At 42.0% G+C, this 22,835-nt stretch overlaps 1 protein-coding gene across 4 annotated transcripts; it reads left to right on the top strand.

Annotated features, from left to right (window-relative positions):
- The first annotated feature begins 91 nt into the window (after window positions 1-91).
- EIF4ENIF1 (eukaryotic translation initiation factor 4E nuclear import factor 1) lies at window positions 92-22,413 on the top strand. 4 transcript variants are annotated; one of them, XM_051634229.1, is made up of 19 exons: window positions 92-216; window positions 645-768; window positions 4,033-4,106; window positions 4,919-5,046; window positions 5,757-6,052; window positions 6,646-6,847; window positions 8,066-8,241; window positions 10,761-10,896; window positions 11,224-11,403; window positions 13,488-13,717; window positions 15,093-15,161; window positions 15,528-15,708; window positions 16,160-16,239; window positions 16,597-16,736; window positions 16,910-16,994; window positions 18,010-18,142; window positions 19,353-19,634; window positions 19,856-20,020; window positions 20,524-22,413. In XM_051634229.1, the coding sequence occupies exons 2-19, from the start codon at window positions 673-675 to the stop codon at window positions 20,748-20,750; spliced, it is 2,880 nt and encodes a 959-aa protein (XP_051490189.1). In that variant the 5' UTR covers window positions 92-216; window positions 645-672; the 3' UTR covers window positions 20,751-22,413. The 4 variants fall into 4 exon arrangements, with proteins under 4 accessions (XP_051490189.1, XP_051490188.1, XP_051490191.1 ...); XM_051634228.1 differs by having other exon boundaries at window positions 19,290-19,634; XM_051634231.1 differs by having other exon boundaries at window positions 93-216; window positions 19,572-19,634.
- Window positions 22,414-22,835: the final 422 nt, after the last annotated feature.

Below are 22,835 nucleotides of genomic sequence, written 5' to 3'. Positions count from 1 at the left end.
GGGCCGCGCGAGCAGCGGCGGGCGGGGGGAGGGGGGGAAACGGCGCCGGCCCGGAGCGCGGGGGGGGCGCGGGAAGGGGCGAGCGCGGTGCCGGCCGCCGCCGCCGCCGCGGGGGGCGGGCAGGGGCCGAGCGGAACCGGTGGCCAGGAGCAGGAAACGCCGCGGGCGGCGGTAAGGCCTTGAGCGGAGCGGAGCGCCTTCGGGAGAGCCGGCGCGGTGAGTAGGGGCAGCGGGGCGCAGGGGTGGGGGGGGGGGCCCGGGAGGGCGCAGGTGAGGATCCGCTGAGTCACCTGCCCCGCCGCTGCCCCCGGGGCTGCGGGACCGGGCCTGGGCCGCGCTGCCCCCGCCGCCACGCCGGCGGCGCCCCGGGGGGTGTCCCGGCGGGGCCCGCTCCCCCGGCCGTGACGCGCTTCGCCCTGTGGCGCCCACGGCGGGATCTTTGTCGTGGGGAAGCTGCCGGGGAGCCGGGCTGCGGGGCTCTGGGTTGGTAGCCCGGGCGGAGCTGCGGGGGGAAAAGAGGGCACCGCAGGGGAGTGCGCTGCTTCGCTGGTGTCTGAGCGCTCAGCAGTCCCGGGCTGGGACGGAAACGCACCCGCTGGAGGTGTGCGTCTGAAAATCTGACGGCTGGGTTTCGTTTTAATTAGGTGCGTGGTCAAAGGCTTTGAAGCAGCCATGGATAAAAGAGGAGGTGTGACAGAAACTGAAAATGGTGATGCTTTCCTGGAGCTGAACAGAGTTCCAACTAAGTACCCACATCGTTACACAAAGGTTAGCTCTGCTCCCTTTTCCTCGGAAAGTTGTGCTTGGAGTTGTTGGTCACAGAAGTAGAGTGGGGGCTGGAGGCTTCTGTGAGAGGAAAGCAGTGAGGTGAAGGCTGGAAAGCCTTTGCCTGGGTTAAGATTCACAAGATGCTGTAAAATGAGCAACTTGTTAAACCTTTTCTGCCTGCCCAATCCTGTCCTTGATATACTTTTGCTTCCCACTGCCTTATTTTAATATCCAAGCACCTCACAGCATGTATTGGAGAGAGATTATGGTAGAGGCTGAAGTATGTTGTTCTACCAGCTTTCTCAAGTGCTTGCACTTGATAGTTGTGTTTCTTCTTTCAGCACTGTTCCTCCAAAAACTTGACCAGAACGTTTTTTTTTTTAGGAGATGCCCCTTCCTTGGAATATATAGCACACTAGATCTTATCAGGAGCTTTAATGTGTTGACTAAGATGCCTTTTGTAAGCTTAGAATTGCTCATATTTGGCTGCTGGAAGCCTAAGCACCTATGATTTCAGCCTGTGCTTAGTGTCAACATTTTAACACAGGTGCTTTTGTTTAGTTTTGATTTTTAAATATATGCAAGAGTGGAAAAAGAATGGCTAAATAACTTGCAAATATTCTTTCAGTGCAAAATTAGTTTGATTTATTGTGGGGTTTAAGGTTCAAATCTTCTTTGGGGTTTTGGTACTGCTGCTAAAACATGCAGAAGTCTTTAATGGTGGCTGATTTTCCCATTGCTGAAAGCTGTGGGAACAGGTGGTCGTTGCTTTGTGGAAATCTGGTAAGTTTGCTTGGAGTGAGGAGCAGGGTGAGACAGTGTACTGTTGCTGACTATGTTATCTGACATGAGGAATTCTGAGCTGTTAGCTTCCTGCTAGGTTGTTTTTTAAAGAAAAAAAAATATGGCTGTGGCTTTGTTCTGTTGAGATAGCTGGGCTGGCTTATTTTAACTAGACATCAACAGTAAACCAAGTACTTCAGAACTGGCAAAACTTACATGGGAGTAGTGTGGCTTTCTAATTCTCACTAACTTCTTAGCAAAGGTGTACACTTAACCTTCCAAGATGCAAAGTGCTCTGTATTTGGGCCTTGTTATTCAATTAACTCAAAAGTGAAAGAGAGGAGTTGTCTTTAAACTTTTGCTGTTGAAAAAGTTTATCTACAGTGACCGAGTCTTGCCTGATTCCTCTCAAGAGCAGCAACTGAATGCAGCTTCAAATTCTATTTATTGTTTGGTTTTTTTGGCACTGTTGGGCTAGTGCTGGTGGTATCTGTACACCGAAACATGCATTTGTGGCTTCAGTTTTGTTAATTCAGTACCTGTAGGTTTTGATCAGAATAAAGTTGCAGCAGTAGTGCCAGAAGACATCTAGTCTTTAATTTTTTTTTGTTGCTTTCTGTAGAGTCTAAAGTCAAGAAACACCAGAGATCAATATCCTTTAAAGTATCTTGCATCATATGTTGGGTTTTTTACAAGTAGTGTCTTAAATATAGCTGGTTTAAGGTGCTCATGTAACCAACATCATAAGCCATCTTCACATGATCCAATTTCCAACTAACTAGGGATGGGAGGAACACTGTTTCAGGATGTGCTGCTGACTTGGAGAGGGGTCTGATTTACTTTAACAGTTTATATTAATTTACTACCAGCAGGCAAATGGTTGGTTCTCATACTGTGAACCTTCTGAATTGCTTGAATAAAACTGTTTTAATAACAGCTAAACACATTTCCCCCACACACTTAAAAGTACTAGTGTGTGAATGGAGCAACAACAAAAAAAACCACCCCAAAAACACACTCTGGAAGTGCCAGTGTTAATCTCCTGTGTTATCAGAGTGTTATATAGTCCAAGCTGTGTCTCTTCTAGTTTCATGGAAGCTGTTGCTCCAAGGGTGCATGGCTAAGGAGTGAAAACCAAGAAACAATTCAATTTTTCCTCTCTTCAGTGGAAGAATTGCAGTGGGATCTGGTTGAGGGTCTGTGAACTCCCTCTTGTGGCCAACAAAATGGGCAATTTTAACTCTGATGGACAGTGCTGTTAATGCTCGTGATATCTGCATCAGGGTATGATAGTGTTACAACACTGATGTAAAGCATAGATCAAGTGTTAGTCTGGGAAGCTGTGGGCAGGGAGGTCAATCTCCCTCCCTTCAGTGGAACTCTTTTTACTGAAGATTAGTACAGGCTGATGCTTGGATATGGATATATATGTGTGTGCATATTAAGGTTTTGTCCAGTTTCCAAAACACTGTGTGAAAGCTTCAAGTATCAAGCTCCTGTAACTAATGAGCTGATCTTAATCACATGGGGATAATGATGTAAAAGCTTTAGAGGATATGGTATTTTTGGGGAAAAAGGAAAAGAGTTTGGTTGATGTGTAGTGTCTGCCATTAGCATCTCTTTATCTTTCCAGTTGCCCACTGATTTCTGCAGAGTTCTGAACCAATTCCCTACAGTTGGCAGTGAGGCAGATTGAAGGAAGAAGGAGCAAGTTTAATTAGAAATGTGCGTTTTGACTGCAGCCAAGTTAGTGGTGTTTCAAAGCACCAGTGATCACACCATTAATAATGCTTTTTAACTGTAGTGAGACTGTAGATTGATTACTAGTCTGCCTGAAACGACCAACACTTTAGGGGTGTGTAATAGTAAACCAAGGGCTGTGTTTGAAAGCTGTTAGAAAGTGGTAAAATCGAAGTAGTCATTCAGTATTGATTTGGTGTTGGGTAGAGTGGATGATTGTACAGCATACATTTAGGTATCTTGGAACTGGTGGTTCCAAGAAATGGCAAGCTTGTCTGGAATTTCCAGATCTGCCTCAGTAAGTAGTGTTGTGGTAGTGCTTTTTTTACCTGCTGGATATTGTGTAGCCTTGGACATAACAATTTTGACTCCATCTTGAGAACTTACTAGCTCCAGTATCAATGATGCCTGTCTTGCTTATAAGTTGAACTGTCCATGGAAGTGAATAGGTAAACATGTATGATGGGAACAGCCTTTCAAGTGTTCACAAGAACTGACCTTGACTTAGTGCTTCAAATAAGTGTTTGCTCAGTGGCCACTGGTAGACAAACTGAAAAATAAACTTGCTGTCTGATGTCAACTTTTCACTGCAGTATTTCATAGGAAATTATACAATATATTGGGAAACCTGGGGTTGCCAAATTGCAACACTAAATTGAATGGGTAGTCTGGAATATATATTTTGGATGAGTTGCATCTTGTCTGGGTGAGAATTGGCACTAACTTATTGCCTTTTTTTAGGAGGAACTGCTGGATATTAAAGAGCGTCCGTACTCTAAGCAAAGACCTTCTTGTCTTTCTGAAAAATATGACAGGTATTTTCTTGACTACACAAACTAAATACAGTTCTTTCAAAATGAAAGTTTAAATTACAGAAGGTTCCTAACTAAGAAATGCATTTATGTTAATACAAGGTAGATACGCTCCAGAGTTTAGTGTATGATGGTGTTTTCAGGAGTACTAATTTACTAGGGAAGGCTTAGTGCTCTAGCTAGGAATTTTGTGCTTTGATCAAACATTATAATATGAGATCCAGCAGAAAACAACTTGACAAAACACAATTCTTACAGGCTTGCAGGAAAAACCAAGACTATAGATGACTGTATGGTACAGACTGACTAGGTCATGTTGCAACAAGCTGACTTGCTTGGTGGATTACTCTCCAGTGTTGACAGTGTACCTCATTTAAAAATGAGGATGAGAGTGTTCTAGGCTCTTGTTTATAAGCTTGCTAAACAGCAGTATCTTTATCATTCAGATTTATTCATTGTACAAGTAAATATGAGACTGAGGTAAAATTTTCTGAATGAACAGTGGCATTTTATTTACTTCAGCTACTTTTCAGTGTACCAGGCAAAACTGAGCAATAACTAGTAGTACAACATGTCCATATGTTGTTGTTTTCATAATCTGATGCTGGGTTATACTTCCCTGCTGTTACAGAAGGTATCCACAATACCACAAATAAAAAAATAGTATAATAAGGCAAAAGACTTAGAAACTGGGTATGAAAGATGTTTTGCTTGTTTAGATGGCTAGTCAGTGAATTCTAGGTTTTCAGCAGCAGTACTATGAATTATTTATTAGGCTACAAATAGTGAGCAATGCTGCAATTTTATTTTCATAGCGATGGTGTCTGGGATCCAGAAAAGTGGCATGCATCTTTATATCCAAGTTCAGGAAGAACTTCACCAGTGGAAAGCTTTAAAAAAGATCTGGATTCAGATCGGACTCCTCTTATGCGTAGGATAGTAGGTAAGTGAGTTCTCACAGAAGAAGTCTCAAAGCTGAACATAAGCTGTTGACAAAACATTTCCTTTGGGATAATGCAAATGAGACAAAACAAAGTCTTGTTTGGCTGCATAAAATAAGTATCAAGGAAATGTTGGTTGCTCCAAGTGCTTTTCTAGTTCCTGGTATTCTGGTAAGTTACCTAAGAACAAACTTAAGTAGCAGTCAGTTGTTATAGCTTATTTTTCTTGCTGTGTAGTAGTGAATATGTATGTAATCATGCATATTAGGAAGAAGTTATTTAAGTATGAGAGTGGTAAGGCACTGGAACAGGTTGCCCAGAGAAGTTGTTTGCCCCATCCCTGGAAGTGTTCAAGGGCAGGTTGAATGGGGCTCTGAGCAAAGGGGGGCTGGATCAAGAGGGTCTTTACAGTCTCTTCCAACCCAAACCATTCTGTGATATGCAGGAGACAATTTGCCTGCAATTCAAGACTGAGTTCTTAATTCTGTAGTGGGAAAGCAGATACTTCCTATGAGACAGCAATAATTCCTCAATACTGAGCTGAATTTGTTTATTTTTTTTCCTCTGGTCTCAGCTAGATTAGCTTTGCAGAAGTAAATCCTAAGTGTTTCCCTTCACAAGGCTACGGAAGAGAAGGCTACTATGCACATAACTAGCTTGGATTTCCTAATACATTAAATTTCTTGCTTTTTGTGTCATCTTTGACTTGTAGATCCAAGAGAGCGAGTGAAGGAGGATGACTTGGATGTTGTCTTAAGTCCCCAGCGGCGCAGCTTTGGCGGCGGCTGCCACGTCACTGCAGCCGTGAGCTCGCGCCGTTCTGGCAGCCCCTTGGAGAAGGAGAACGACGGTGTCCGTGTGATCGGCGGCCGCAGGATTGGCAGCGGGAGGATCATCTCTTCTCGTAACTTTGACAAAGACCACCGAGGTGGAGAAAAAGACATACGTGATTCCAGAGATGCCAGAGACCGGGATCGCGAGAGGGACTACAAGGATAAACGCTTCAGGGTTGGTGCCTTCTTTTCCTGATTGCTTGTTCAACTGGGTTTTGGACACTTGGCACTAAAACCAACAGGGGCAGGTTGACTGCATAGAGCAATTAGGTGTTCCATGGATGTATCTTTTTTTTCTTAGAAGCACCTGTCCCAGCTCAATGGGGAGCTAATACTGTGTGTCTTGCAGCCTTTCCTGTGGTAGGCTTAATAGCAAGGTGTTAAAAAAATCTAGTGGCTCATTCATAGTTCTTGACCTAGCAGTTGTCAGCAAGCATTGTCTTTGACCTCAGCAGGTGGCAGCTTTCCATGCTTTCTGGTGTTTTACAGGAGGAACCAGTAGCCTTCCTCTCAGGATACAAAACTGAGATGATACAGGCATTTCCAGTCCAGTAGCCTTCAGTGTAATAAAGCAAAAACTCAAATGTGACATTTTTAAAATGTAAAAGCCTACTGAGTGTGCTGGGTGTGCATTTAAACAGTAAAAAAAACAACCCAAGCCCAAAAACCCCATAACAAGTGTGTAAAGGCTGTAGTGTGCTCTGGAGGTCAGGGAGGAGTCTTAAGAAACAGCATTTCATGGTTAATGTTTTTAATATCCCACTTCAGAGGGAATTTGGTGACAGCAAACGTGTCTTTGGGGAGCGAAGAAGGAATGACTCTTACACCGAAGAGGAACCAGAGTGGTTCTCTGCTGGTCCTACAAGTCAGTCTGAAACCATCGAGCTCACAGGCTTTGATGATAAAATTTTGGAGGAAGATCACAAAGGCAGAAAGCGCACGAGGCGGCGTACGGCCTCGCTGAAGGAAGGTAAGGGCAGATTTGACACACTTTGCCTGTCTGCTGGTGTGGCACATTGCTGGGTATAGAGGTGCTTGTTCTAGATCCACAAGAATGATGCAGTTTGTCAGTCTTGAGACTTAAACTTGCATAGCTTTTGATCATCTTGAAGCACAAGATGCAAAGTCTATGGCTGGTCTTTCAAACTGCAGACACCTTTAAGTGATAAAGTGCTATTTGTCCAAAAGTCAGGCAGGACTGAGACTGTAAAAAAAAAAAAAAAAAACCTCACTTGTATGAATGCTAAATGGTATTGGGAATTTGTAGGCTATTAAAAGGGTCTTGTCCATTTCTGTATCCTGCTGGTTGCTAAAGGATTGGCTTAAGCTGGTGCTCCAAGGTACTGGAAGTATTTTTTCTTGTAGTAATACTGGTATTAGGAATGCTGATTTAGACACACAGCTGCCAGTAATGTAGTTTTAAGCTGAATTTGCAGTAGTTTGACTTAGTCTACCATTACTATTACCACTCCAAAAGCTGTGGTATAAACTTCCCTGAGGCAAGAGAGAAGATGGCTTCTTAATGCCAGAAATTCCACAACATAAACCTGAAGAGTTTGGGTTTAGTTGTATATTCACTTATCTGAAATGTAGTAGAGTTTCATGTATACAAGGTCCATAGTCATGTCACAGCTTTTTTGAAGCACCTGTACAAGCTGGCTAAGTCTTTAATATGACACATGGTTTGCTCCTGCTGGAGAAGTAGGAGCTGTATTTGTCATATCTTGATAATGTTATAGAATCTCATGTCAAGTACCAGCTCTCAGGCAGTCTGCTCTCTGAGGCATCTAGGAAAAAGGCAGGAGCTGCCAAAGGATTCTAGATGGAAAAACAAAAGCAGCTATTAATTCACTAACAGCTCTGTCTGCCTGGTGTGACACAACATCTGATCTGTGCATCTCCTGAGTTGATCAGGATGCAGTTGCTGACATATTAGTGGTGGTTCTGATTTTCTTGAAGTAGATAATCTTAACTACAGACTGAAAGCTGTGTGCTTGAGTGGTAGGGGTCCTAGTTTCTGCTGTGGCAGACTGCAGCCCACACAGTGTAACTGCTGAAGTGTCATGTAGGTGGCTAGATTACCTTGGTCCTGTGCTTTTAATTCCTCTGCAAATACACTGACTGTTAGGCACTGTTCCTGCAGGAAATGGTCAAGTTCAGTGACTCAGCAATTGATTTTATTTTTAAGGAATAGAATGCAATGGTGGAGTGGCAGAAGAGGATGAAGCGCAAACTGCTCTTGCCAATGAAACTCCAGCAGATCAAGAAGTTCCTAGGGAAGCCGTGTTACAAGAACCAGCTCCAGGAGAGTTTGATTTCAATGAATTCTTTAACTTGGATAAAAGTGTTCCTGGCCTGGCTTCGGTGAGGTTTTTTTTAAGACTGGCTCTATTAATGAGAAGCATTTTTGCTGCTGCTGCATTCAGTGGAGACTAAAACTTCTTGCTTTGCAAAAGTTGTTTTATGCAGTGTGTAAGTGTAAGATGAATTTGTGGAGATTTAGCCTTGGAGTGGTGGGATGTTACTTCTAAAATGTTACCCCTGGGACTGGTTCTATCTCCAGGGAAAGTGTATGAGACAAACTAGCTGATAAGTTTTTCTTCCTTTTGATCATTACTCAAAAATCAGCATCCTGAGATGGACCTTCTTTGGAAGTATTACAGATATGCTTAGAGAAGATTCACTGTACAAATTTTGTATAGCTGAAAAGAACACTTGGCAGCTAAGTCTAGTAAATGCTGCAAATGGTTATTTGTGCAAGCTTCCTTAGAAGGCAGTGAGCCTGGAGACACCTGCTGAATATGTAGTTGCATTGATATCAGTACCAGTAACGTGGCTGAAAGGATGCTTGCCTGAGAGTTTGAGTCTCTTTTTTTATGTAAACCTCTGTATAGTGGTTAATTCATTATTTAGTACTATTACTGCTGGGTTGTAAAAACAAACATAGCCCATAAATCCAGTCAAAAGTATGTTTGAAGAATGTTATTAATGTGACCAGTAAATACTCTGTAGCCCAAGTCAGGTGTGGGATGCTACTGATACCTAGGAGCTAGTAACAAGACTGCAGGAAAGAGGACACTTGGCCCACAAGTTTCTTCCAATAGTGGATTTTTACCTCCAGCCACAAGTTGGTGAGGAGTCTGATACTTATGTTGTTAGTGTGCAGTGCTTGAACCTCTGATCTCTGGAGTAATAGATGGTAGATGGTCAGGGTTCACTATTTTTAGTCTAAAACCTGGGACTGGCCTGTATCTTAGCATGCCTTTTCCCCTTCAACACAAGAAGGGGTAAGCAGGTCCAGCAAGTGCCAACTAAGCATGGGTCTAATTAATAAACTGCTGATATTTCTGTTCTGACCTCTCCATCACTAGGAAGAGAAGCTATTCTTGACTATTCTAGACAGTATAACTGATTAGTAGATAGAATTGGAGTTAAAAGGCTTAATGTTGTAGAAGGAAATTTTAAAAAAACCCCAACATTCTGACAGCAAAAAACATCCTGATACAGAGTTTAAAAAACCCAGAATCCTGTCCTAGTCTTTAATGTGGAAAAGCTGCTTGCATTAAAAGGGCTTATTATCCAGTGGCAATAATTTGACAAACAGTGGAAGGTTTTCTCTCCCTGTAGAAGATGTAAATGTGTCTTTAAACTTGGCAGTTGGATTTTTCAAGCAAGATGGTGACTCCCTTCAAAAGTAGGGAATTCACAAGTCACGAAATACTGCTGATGAAGCTTTAGTGGGCAGATGTTATAATTTGTCACAAGTGAGCATTTTTTTAATATTATTTCTCTGTAGTGGTGGTATGTCTGTGGCAACTGTTAGAGGAGATTAGTACATTTCCTGACATAACCATCTTAGTTTTTCTGACATGTTAGTATTGATCCATTTGGTTTTAAATGTTTGAACCTCTCTTGATTTTGCTGTTGTAAGTAGTGTTGAGTGCCCCTTTTTTCAATGAAAACAGCTGCTCTGGCAGGACAAAAGCTGTTCTTCCTTCTGTCTGTCAGTAAATGTGCTGCACAGTGGAACTGCATCTGTGCCTGCTCAGCAGGCTTTTAACTGGATACTGGTGTGCAGGACAGCAAGAGCTTTACTTTGAGTTAAATTTTATAATGTGCTGTTTTTGAAATACTGGACTGATTAGTAAAGAAGGAAGTAGTCACTATTAATTGTAGTGACTTCTGACAGGCTGACTCTGGTACTGCTTGCTGACCTCAGCTCTGCATGGAGGGAGAAGGTGCTGGTTGCCAGTGCTTTGCTGAAGACACAGGCTTGGACTGGGAGGATGCAGCCCTCTTAGTCCCAAAATGGCTCAGCATGGAACATGCAAGCAAGTAGCCCTTAGCTGCTGGCCTTCTCCCCCAGCCCTTGTGGGATGCTCACAATCAGGGAGTAGTTCTTGCCCTTTGTTCTAAGTATGGTTCTTGGCTACTGCTGGAACTTAATAGATTCATGATTGCAGAAAATACAGTGGGTCAGAGTACTCCTGTGCAGTGACAGGGACCAGCCTCGAGCCACCTGGCTGTCAGAACTACTAGTTGTTATAATTTATTTTACTTATTGTGGCAAATGCATCTCAATTTTTTTTTTTGCATCCACTTTTAAATAGCAAAATTAAAGCTCTTTGGATGCTCTGATTGTGCTGTTTCAGTTATAGTTTTAGTCTGAAAAAGTAATTGGTATGAATGTGTGATGGCCTATGCTAACTGACAACACAGATGCTGATACATTGTAAGGAAAAAAGCAGTTCAGAGCTTCTAAACTCTGGGAGCAGCATCTTCTTGTCTGTAGTAGAAGAATCTTGATTGCACTATAAAGCTTCTCAAAGACCTTGCTGATATTGCTTCTGTTAAGATGATCTATTTTCTTCCCCATAATCTAGATGATAGAGGATGTGCTGGGGGAAGGTTCAGTGTCTGCCAGCAGGTTCAGCAGGTGGTTTTCTAATCCTAGTCGTTCTGGAAGTCGGTCGAGCAGCTTGAGATCTACACCACATGAGGAACTGGAGAGGCTGGCAGGTAAGACAAGAGGACAATACAGGGTCAGAACCTCTTTCCTTATTGTACTCCTTCGATAAGAACATGGCAGATAAAGCTTTAGGACAGGGAGTTCTCCTGCGGTTTAAGCACTTAACACTCTTTTGGAAGCTCTTAGAGTAAGCAGCTGTAAGTTCTTTTTTATAAATGTTCTCATCATGCTCCTGATGACTTTCCAGCTGATCTTGGGCAAGGGGTGTGAAGCATAACTTTTCAGTGACATATTGAAGTTGGTTACCCGTGTATGTTCATCTTGAGACAGTGGGTTGGTGAACTGATGCCGCAGTGCTCCTGGTTTTGCTGTTTCAGGTCTAGAGCAAGCCATTCTCTCCCCTGGCCAGAACTCTGGAAACTACTTTGCTCCCATTCCATTGGAAGACCACTCTGAAAACAAAGTGGACATCCTAGAAATGCTACAGAAAGCCAAAGTGGACTTAAAACCTCTTCTCTCAAGTCTTTCAGCCAACAAGGAAAAGCTTAGAGAGAGCAGTAAGTGCCTCCAGATATTGTTGAGTTCTTGTGATGCAGTATCTCAAGGCAAGAGGCTTGGTATTCTGGAAACCTCATCTGCCAGGTCCAGAGTAGGAAGATTTAATTACACAACTGAAACCCCAATATTCAACAGATCTCAGTTGTGTCAATATCATCACTGATTCTTTTCATCCTAATCACAGGATGACATCGGGTCTCTCTCAGACTGCTTTACTGGCCAGTAATAATCATAAGGTGATACAAGTCTTGATCTGAGTTTCCAGCTTTGTCTATGGCATTTGCATAAGTTTCTCATACTGGAGACTGGTAATGTCAGCTCTGAAACTGTGGCATTTAAACTTTGGCTTTACCAAAAACTTAGTGTCAGTAATCGTTGCATCATCTATGATGGATCACGTTGATCCATTAGGAATCGGAATCTAAAAAGATGAACAGTGGCTTGAGGATGTCAATTTATTGAAGTGCCTTCTGTGAACTTCTCAAGACTGGTGCTAGCACTTGAAGCACAGTGGTCTGTGCTCACTGTTAGTGCATTAATTAAATAATTAACATAGAGGTACAACATAGGAACAGATCTGTCTTTGTTAGGCTCACTTGGCTAGAATCACAGCATTCCAGGGAACTTAGTCTGCTAGAATTCACTTTTGCTGGCATCAGCAAACAGGGTTCAGGGCTGACTTTAAACTTAATGTTCACTGGCACCTCCAAGTTAGGAATTTGCATGTCTGGCCCATAGCATGCATGGAGGGTACAAAATGCATGTGTTCTTTGAAATCTCAAGTTCTAATTCCAAATTGGTTTCTCTTTGGCAAGCAGCATGTATTGCCATGTAAACTGGAGTGAACAAAAAGTAATGCTACTCTGTGGTTTGTGTGAAGTAGCTAGGCAGGAAAGCATCCGAGCACTGCAAATATTCTTGAGCATCCAGCCTGGGAGCAGGGAGTGCTGGCTAATGTGTAGAGAACTTTTTCTTAATTTTACTTAAATAGAACAACAAGTCTTATGTGTTCTGCTTAGTCTGACTTTCCTACTAAAAGCTTTTTAAACTTTGATCCTCACAAATTAAGGATGAAGGAACAATAATTATGGGGAAGCTTCCATTTGCTTGAAAGTACCTGATGTGGGTTCTGTATTCCCATAAAATGCTGTCGAGTTCTTCAAGTGTTGTGGAGTTTTCTGGTCAATTCCTCTCCACCAACATCATGCTTTTCTTCATGTTCCATATTGCATGTCTGCATCATTGTTTCTTTCTTCCACCTTCTTGCCCAAATTTCCAGTAAATCTTCTTTCTTTAGGCCAACATCTGCTACAGCAACCCATGGCATGCTCCTGTCTCTTCTTCCTTTTTCTCTTAAGGTGTCATACCTTGTGATGTGTGTTAGCTGGTCCATAAAGCATGTCTAGCCTTGATGTCAGGTGCTGATAGATATATAAATATGTACATACAAGAAAAAAATACTGCTTAATAACCCTTGTACCTTGTTCTGGTTATGCCAACAAAATCTTTCTATAATGGCTTTAATTTCTGAGCAAAAAAAATCTACTTAAGACTTTATGCTCACCAAGCTAAATATGTAACTGAGTCTCTGAAGTATCTAAATTTTTCCAGGTATGTATTCTCTCTACTTAGGATAGCTTCAGACAATTTGATGTGGCTTACATTGGGGCTGTAAGGCCACCTGGTCTCCTGGAGCATAAGATTAAATGGAACTTTTCTAATTTAAAGAGAATGAACTGTTCAGCTGAATATTCCATCTTGAAAGCAGGTGAAGTTGTAAAATGTAATAATGAAAGGTTTTGTGGGATAAGTGAACACTAGTGAGAACTTAGCAGTTGATACCTAAGCAGGTTCTTGTGGAGTATTTCATGCCTGTAGTTGTGCATGGCAGTACTAATTTGGGTATTAGAATGTCAGTCTAATCAGAGATCAGACAAGGCTTGACAGCTAGTATGAATATCAGAGGGTAAGGTTTTGGCTGTTCCTTGTTTCCAAACAACTTGTATTCAACACCTGCAAAGGAATTGTTAGCTGGCTTGTAAACAGAGCCATGGTTTACCACTGTTTCTCCTGTATTTCTCAGCACATTCAGGAGTTGTACTTTCAGTAGAAGAAGTTGAAGCTGGGCTAAAAGGTCTGAAAGTGGATCAGGAGGGAAAAATTGCTACTCCATTTATGGCTGAGCAAATGGAGGAAGCATTAAATGTTGCTGGCTCCAGACAGATCAAGAAGGATGGAGATATGACTGCATTTAACAAACTAGTCAGCAGTATGAAGGCAAGTGGGACTCTACCTTCACAGCCCAAAGTCAATGTAAGTAGCAGACACCTGGTATTTCTGAACTCTAAATGCATCTATGCCTAAGACATGGGATAGGAGCTAGAAACCCCTTAGACAACTCTTCTGATAACGTGAGCCTTGACTGGATACAGCAGCATTAAATACAGGTTTATATTTTAAATATTGTTGCTTGAAAGGAGAAATAAAGGAGGTGCTTAAGTAATTTTTTCCCCAGCCAAAGTAATTAAAAATGGGGCTTTTTTCAGTTCAGAGTTCACAGACTTGATTTCATGTTAAGTTTCTGAAAGCCTCAGAACTCTTAATACTGTCTGAGAAGTTTCATAATTGCCACTTTGAAGGTGGATGTGTGAATCTTTAGTACAATTGAGTAATATCTGTACTTGAAGACTATGAAGACTTGCCCCCCAGACAGATCCTGTATGATGAAAAGGCTGAATCTTCTACTTTAGAGGACTTTTTTAATGGTCTCTTAACATTCTCCTGCACTTGAACTCATCCTTGTCTGAACCTCATTAAATAAAACAATCTGTACAAAACAGACTGAGTCAGTTCACTCTTTATGAAAAACTTGCTAGTGTTTAATGGTTGCTTCAGAGCTGCTAATAAAAGGCATCTCTGTTAAAGTGCTTGTAGTGGGTAGCCTGGGGCTCAGATGTCTTACTTCATGACTTTTCTTTTGATAAAGGTATGTCAGTGCACAATCTAATATCTTAAACTTGGATTTTAAAGTTATTTGTACCAAGATAGAACTAAACTGAGTACTTGTTAGCAGAAAGATTAATATTAAACAACAGATGATACTGAGCTTTAGACTGGGAGAGATTGTAGTATGAAATTTCATCCTGCCACTAGCTGCCTAAACAGGATGTTTGACCCTGAAGTTATCAGTGAGTACTTCTGGCACCATAAAACACTTATAACAACTGAGTGAGTCTAAAGCGTTTGTTTTTCCTATCCAAGGACTTTTAGCCTCATCCCACTTAACTAAAAGATAGTGAGTATAAATTTGGCCTGTGAGAAATTTACAGACTGTTTTCATGCTTAGAGACATTAATTTCTGGCCATTCCTTTGTGTTAATGTGTAGTTTTTATGCCAAATGTTTCATCTTCAGTTTATACAGTGATATCAATTCATATATTTTACTCAAACTTGAACAAGGCACACTGAGCTACCTGTATGTAATCCAGCACAAGGCATTTTCTTAGGGATTATTTATGAGCCAGCTCAGTCCCTGACTTTGCTGGAAATGTATTTGCCTGATGCATAAACTGATTCTAACAGAACAGGTGAAATTGTTTCTGTCACTGAGACAAATGTGGCTTGTTTCTTACTGAGTCTGATGCTTGTTGTATCTGCATCTAACTTATAATGTTTTCATTTTCTTAGAGCCTTGAGAGCCACTTAATGTCACCTCCAGAGATGCCAGGTCAACCTCTATCAAAGAATATTCTGCAGGTACTTGTTACTGGGGAAAAGCAGGTGAAAGGGCAGCCCCAATAGGAAAACAGAAATAACTTGAAAATAAGACATTTAATAAGACATTTAAGGCAATTATCAGACATTACTCCTATAGAGAAAAGAATCAGCCACTAGTTCAGATTCCTTAGAAGTTTCTTGTCATTTTCCATGATTGCAACTTGAAAGTGAAAAGCCTGGCTAAGTGCCTAATTCTGAGGGCAATCCAGAATTGGTGTATCTAGTTGCACAAGTCCACCTTGTCTCCCTAAGTTGCTATAAATAGTGTGGCATGTAGTTTAATACAATGAGCTTGTTCATATAAATAGTTCATATTCTGTACATTCTTCCGTTACTTATTCTTAGGAACTTCTTGGTCCACCCATTACCAGACCTTCATCAAATGTCTTAAGTGGCCTGATAGGTGGTTTGGAACCCACAGCCTCTTTACTGTCACAGAGGGCACCTTCTCCCCCCATCACACCTGTGTTTCCAACTCGAGCTGCCTCTGCAGATTACCTGCGCCACAGGATATCTTCACCCGTTGGTGAGACTGGTTGCAAAACAGTTTTATTTTTTACTTTTGTTTTGAAGAATGCTTTACAGAACAATCCCAACTTCCCAGCGTTTGGTGGGCAACTAGGTCAGTGTCTGCCTCTGAGTGCAAGTTGCCTTTTTATTTGTCTCGAATGTTAAATTAGTCTCCAAAAATGTAATGTCTGTGAGGGATCAAGTAGACCTCACAGTAAATTCTGGCATGCAGTCATGTGCTCAGTTACTGTATAAGAAGCCAATTTTTAGGGATTACTTGGCCATTTGTATTGCAAAACTTCACTGGCAGCCTCCCTGTAGCTCTTCATCCTGGTGCAAAGGAAGGGTCATAGCTCTGTGTAGACTTAAAGGATGAGCTTAATTCATGTAGAATTGTTTAACTTGGGTATGTATGTATTGAAATAAAGTGTTAGTTCTTTTAAATGCAACTGTTGAATATTCTTTAGGGTTTGGACAAGGTTCTCAGCAATTGCTTGGTGATCCATTTCCAGGTGTAAGGAAGCCCATGAGTCCAGTTGCTGCACAGGTTAGATGAAATGCTTTTTGCTTAGTGTGTATTATGTTGTGTGGTCTAGAACTAACTTTTGGAAGCACATATTTAGCTGTTAACATTCAGATGTTTATGCTTCAAGTTTGCTCTAAGTGTGAGGATGCAAAGTCTAATTTAGTAGTCCCAAAACCTCATTGCAATTGGATCAGTCTTAGAGTACCTCAAGTACAAGATGCTTTGAAACTTCTATTGTCTGTCAATAAAACAGGGCTATTGGTGGGCAGACACTTGGTGAAGGCATTAGTGGCTAGAGCAGTAAACCTTCAGGATCTTAAATCAAAGCTGGTACTTGTTTGTTTTTGTAATGTGTGTTTTTGTGCAACTCTGCTTCAGATGAGTCCTCTGGAAATACAGCAGGCTGCATTAGAGGGACTGGCATTTCCACATGACTTGGCCATACAGGCAGCAAACTTCTACCAGCATGGCTTTGGTAAACCACAGATGGACAAAAGCAGAGATGGCTACAGAAACAGGTGAGTATCTGGATGCAGCATTTCAGAGGTACACTGTCAACAGGTTTCTGGTGTGTTTTCCTTCTGGATATTAGTGCTAGCGAGTCAAGCTTGTGTTGGTTCTTGGTGCTCCTGCCTTTCATTCTGTGCCCAGAGCAGAGCTGCTTCTGACTGACTTTCTCTTCCATTAACAGGCAGCAGCGAATGACCAAGTCACCTGCACCAGGACACAGAGGGAATGCATCATCTCCAGCCCCTACAGCATCCATTACTAGCATGGTCAGTACCTAATGTGTCATGATTGTAGGAAAAGCTCTGAAAGTATCTACACCCACCAGATTGTAGCGATTGTTATCAACAGGAGAAAAGGAGGTAATGTTTGTTATATTGGTGACCACATGATACAAGGATGAGTTTCACTTCATACTTAACTGAATGTCTGGAAAACAGACTTTTCTGACACACCTAAAATTTAAAAAGCACAATTAATATTGGCTCCACCTGGCCTTCTGAATCCAAGGGAAGACAACTCTGAAAACTCAGGCCCTTGTTTTGGTGTTTAAGTTTTCAGAAGACGAGAGCTGAAAGCTTTTAGCCACTTCAGAGAACACTGGTCTTTGGGTATGAAGCGACTGACTTAAGTGTCTGTTAAACCATTACTAGGAGCTTCAGGGCCACTTTGAAAATAAACAATCTGAAAGCCAAGCTCTTGCCTCACTGCTTTCAGGGCTATGTAGAATGTTGCTTTGATCTGAGTTTTCCAATTAATTGGTCAGGTACTTGTTTGTGGCTCAGGAATAACAGATGTTCAGCTGCTAAAGTACTTTATTTTGTAAACCAAATGAGTGGCTGCCACAGATGCTGTGTAACCTTGGATGGGGGAAAAATATGAATGAGGCAACAGTTTTCTGCAGATCCCTGAGTTAATGCATCTAAGGCATATCTGCAGGAACTCCTGTTGAGCTGCTGTTCTGAACCAATAGCAAAGAGGAAACAGCTGCAATTTCAACTACAGCTCATGTTTAGTTCCAAGCCTGTTTAGGTACACTGAACTTTGAGAACATCTGCTGGCTTTAATACAGGCATCGTACTGCAAAAGCTTAAGAGAAGTGCCTAAAGTAGAGAATAAAGCTATGAAACGAGGTGAAGTAAAATGATGAGCACACAGTGGCTGATTGAAAAGAGCTTTAAATGGAAAGGATGTGCTAGAATTGGTGTCCACCCACAACTAAGGTAGTGTTGCCCAAATAATCACCACTGAGTAAGGTGTTGGTTTTTGCTGTGCTCTCTGCAGCTGTCTCCTTCCTTTACACCTACCTCGGTGATTCGCAAGATGTATGAGAGCAAGGAAAAAAGCAAAGAGGAGCCAGTTTCTGGGAAAATGAAAGTCGGTGATGGCAAAGATGAAAATCAGAGGCCAAATGAAGGTATTGTAATGGCTTTCAAGTACCACACAAAGGGCATTTGGAATAGAATCAAAGAGCTTCAGCACATAATATGCCCAGGCTAACTTTAGACATTCCTGATTCATGGAAATCGGGAGGAGGGTGTAGGAATGCACCTATAATAAAGAGGGTTAGAGCTATGGAAGGGATATACTTCCAGGTGCAGCCTTCCAGCAGTGTTGAGTTTAAATTTTTTCTTACCTGTCAGCTTAAGAGGCCTGGACCAGAACTTTCTTTGCAACTGGTCTCAACAAGCACATGAACAATAATGCCTCCATATCTGTCTGCAGCACTAATTGAATACAAGCAACTTAGAGATCTCTTAAGACATCTTAACTGAACAATCCAAGCTGAGGCCAATTAAGCTCTTCAGTGTAGTACATCAAGGAAGCATTTTGTCACCCTAACTGATCTAAGTGGCTATTAAAAGAAACTTGCCTAACCCAGTAGGACTAACATGCCTGATTGCCATGACATTGTGCTTCAGTACTGGTACCTACCAAAGTAGCTTTGCAGTCCCTGTTACATGGTTGACTTTTTTCCTTTTAGCACTCCAGCTATTCCTGCTACCTCAACTGGTAGCAGATGATTCTAAGACTTTGGGCCTTGTCTAACTTATCTAGATGGTCTGTGAAAGTAGTATCTGCAGGTTATTTGGTGTTCCAAATCTTGCTAGGCAGATGTCAAGCATAGAAGGCTACTGGTAGCCCGCAGACACATCTAAACAGAGAAACCACTTCAGGCTAGATTTCTGGCACAACTCCAAATTATAATCTTGTCTAGGCAGGATCCCTGGTACCTCCTATCTTGTTTGGGACTAACTCATCCATATTGCTTGTTAATAATTTTTAAGAAGGAGGAAAAATAAGCTTTAAAGGTGGAGTTACTGCTGATTCTGACCTAATGTAAGCTTGCTGACAAGGGATTTTTGTGGAACATAATCCTTCTTCCCATTTCCAAATAATTTGGCCAGAAGCATCCAGGAAAGACAGATGCTTCCTATTAAATATATATATATTATTAAAGTTCAGCTAGTCCTCAAATCTGGCTATCAAATCCAGTCACTAGCTTTAATTTTAATTAGATGCAATCTCTAGCTGTGGACTATAATAGTTGTATTCAATTCTAGCTACAGATAACCTACTGTCTAGTTCTGTGGAGAATGCAGATCAAGAAACTTTGCCCACCTTAGGTACCAAACTACCTGCACTGCAGCGCTCTGCATGTTCCACACCTCTTGCCCAAGCAAATCGTTGCACCAAAGAGCAAGACTACAGGCCTAAATCAGCTGGTAGAAAGACTCCTACAATGGCCTCCCCAGTACCAGGAGGCCCTTTTCTTCGTCCTGTTCATCAAGTACCCCTTGTTCCCCATGTACCAATTGTACGACCTGCTCATCAACTGCATCCAGGATTGGTCCAGAGAATGCTGGCGCAGGGGGTTCATCCGCAGCACCTCCCTCTACTGCAAGCAGGTAATCCATACTTCTTCCCCTTACGTTAATATGTGTTCTCTGTAAGACTGACTTGGCATTAGGAACAGCACAAACTGCTACTTGGTGCTGGTAACAATTATTACATCAAAACTCGCCTTTAAAATCAGGCAATAGATTCCAACCCATCTATATAAATATTTGTTTTGCTTTAAGTTCCTTTTGCTTATTAGGTAAGAATTTTCCTCACTCTTGTTCAACAGGTATGCTTCCTCCTGGGGTGGACCTGTCTCACTTGCAGGGAATATCTGCTCCCATCCTTGGCCAACCTTTTTACCCACTACCAACAGCCAGCCATCACATCTTGAACCCACGCTCTGGGACACCTTTGCAGCTCGCCATGATGCAGCAGCAGCTGCAGAGATCAGGTAGGCTAAGACACAGGAGTGTGAGGTTTAGAACTCTTGACTAGCCTGCTGCAGGTCCTATACTTGTTGGACTGTTTCAGTTTGTCATCAGCGTTGTGCGGGTATCAGAGTTTTGGCCAGTGCAGACTCTTATGCCAGAAGAAAGGCCAAGTGGAGCATTCAGTTTCAAGATCTGTTGCTATTGACAGATTTGCCTTTTGCAGCATGTGTGTAGTCTTTGTGTCCTTGCTGGGTGAGAGAGGCCACCCACTTATCTTAAATAAAATGCTATTTGATGCTGGTCTTCCAGTTAAAACTTCCATAATACTGTGTTCAGATCTGGCAGAGTCAGGCAGTTTATGGGAGCCCTAATGAGAACAGACATGTGGCCTCTGGATTTCTGGGGCTGACAGAAGGAGTGAAGGCACATTCAGCTCATATGCTTTATCAGGTGATTGTTCTGGGGCAAGTCTCAGTGTCAGGTGAACATTTTACTCCACCTCTAACAGCTTTACATTTCACAGGCACTGGAGCACAGGGATCACCAGCTGGTGCACAAACAACCCCTCAGAGTGTGCTGTCTCGGACTGGATTATCTCATGGGCACTCACAGCTTGACCATCGCCCCAGCCAGCGAAGTGGGTCTCCCATTGGCCTTGCAAAATGGTTTGGTTCAGATGTTTTGCAGCAGCCTCTCCCTTCCATGCCATCCAAAGTCATCAGTGTAGATGAACTGGAATATCGGCAGTGAACAGTGACCACTGGGTGGGACACTTTGTGATTCTTTAGACTGGATAAAAATGTCCATAGTCAGGACTTCACCTCTGTTTGTTTTTTGGGGCTTTTATTTTTAGCACTCTGTGCAGAATTTCTTTTTGAGAGACTAAAGCACATGGCACCTCTCCTGGTCTCATGTCTGCATCAAGACTAAAGGATCCATTATGGCTTGAATAGTGAAGCCTGAAGATAAATAGATGCAAGACAAAGCCAGTTTAATCCTGGAAGTGTCTATTTTTTGTTTTTGTAAGATATGTGAATGAAGTGCTGATATTCTCTAGTGTAGAGGTAGCAGCTATGGAATCCTCCTGCAGAAAACTAAATGTATAGACCCTTGTGTACAGACTTGTGTATAAACAATCTTTTGTATATATACACATAGAATAGCCTTTTTGAATCTATACAGCTGTACATAAGAGTAGCTGGTAACAGTTGAGCTTTAGTTGTGCCTCGTTTGGATCTTTCTCCATTGTACATGTGGGACTTTCCTTAAGATTAAAGTTGCATATCCTAAGTGTGAGTGAACAGGATAAAGTTGCTTTGCCTTTTCTTGCTGCTCATCTCCTCTAGGTCTCCCTCTCACGTTTTTCTGTCACATACTGTGCACTCAGTGTAGCTAAAGTGTCAAAGTAAAAAGCCCACATCTTGCTGTCTGTATAACAAAGGTCTGATTCCTTGTGCGTATGACTTTGGCCATCAAATAAGAATTGTTTAGTCTTTGAACAGCCTTGAGGATGGGACCTGGTACAGGAATGATAAACCCAGATCTTCAGTCTGCCATAAGCAAAGAAGACTGTAGGTACTGATTGGTCATAGTTTTTTCAGAAGGGCTGGTGCTGGTCCTTGTTCAGCTGCAGTATTTTCCTTGTTTTAATCTTTCAAACCAGTTACTAAAGGTCATCAAAATGGAGCCTTTGAATCCTCACCCTTCAGCTCCTCAGTCAGAGCTGTGGTATGTTGTACACTGTCTTCAGCTCTGTTTAGAGAAGGGAGTCCCAAGAACTGTCTTCAGTCTAGTGTGCATCTACTGATGCAGTTACTGTGAAACTTGCCTTTGGAGTCTTGTTCTGTGGCTTGAAAGGGGGAGGATGGGATAGTTTTGTGATCTTACTGTGTATATTTGGTTTTAAAATACTATGTTCCTTTTAAGCCTGTTTCACTTTCCTGAACAGTTACATGTTCTCTTCCATCCCTCTACTGCATGGTTCCTCACTTCACCTTCTCACTTGTGTTGAGTCTAGTACTACTGTCATGTCCTCTATCTAGCTTAGGCCATTGTGCTCTTTTAAAAAAGGTGAAAGCAAAACGAGAATTCTCACGGACTTGCTCTTTCTTAGGTCTCACTGACTGCAAAACCAGCAGCAGAAAAAAAGAATCACTTGACTGTATTATAACAATTGCCAGCATGCTGTGGTGGGTTTGTTTCAGTCCAGCAGAGACAACGTTGTACAGAAATAGCAAGCTGAAATCTCCCATGTGGAATCTGTTGGGGCTCACCCATACTTCTAGTGGTTGTTCCTAAAACAATCTATGTTAAAACATGCAATCACCAGCTTGTCCTTGTAAGATTGTTTTCATACTTTTTTAACTTGACACTTTCCCAGTAACATTCTGTAAATAAAGTTGATTCTACCAGCTCTCTGTATCAACTGCTCTTGAACTAAATGATAACACCAGTATATTGATTAATTCTTAGCTCTGTACTTCTGTGTAAACTAAAGCTGTGGTTTGAACTGAATCTGCAGAAAATTTCAACTTCAGTTTATCGGTGGGGGAGAGAAAAACAGCCTGGTTTGAAGGTAACTGGTGTAACTGAAAAGACAATATGGAATTGCTGCATTTCAGTGTTTGGACAGCCATGGTGCAGTGTAAGGAATGAGAGTCCAGCGCACTAGAACTCCTAAAACTAACTGCCTTTCATGAGGGTGCATGAGTTTCACTGCTCTGAGCTTTTGCCCTGCCCCTTCCACTCAAGGCTGGTAACCCCACACAGCTGCAGTAGCTCAGCTCACACACACAGCAACCTGCTCCTAGGCTTACAAGAAATATTAGGAAAAAT

The sequence above is a fragment of the Apus apus genome, chromosome 16 (assembly GCF_020740795.1).
Source record: "Apus apus isolate bApuApu2 chromosome 16, bApuApu2.pri.cur, whole genome shotgun sequence".
NCBI lineage: Eukaryota > Metazoa > Chordata > Aves > Apodiformes > Apodidae > Apus > Apus apus.
Note: the sequence above shows the minus strand (reverse complement) of the source record. Positions and strands in the feature narration are given on the sequence as shown.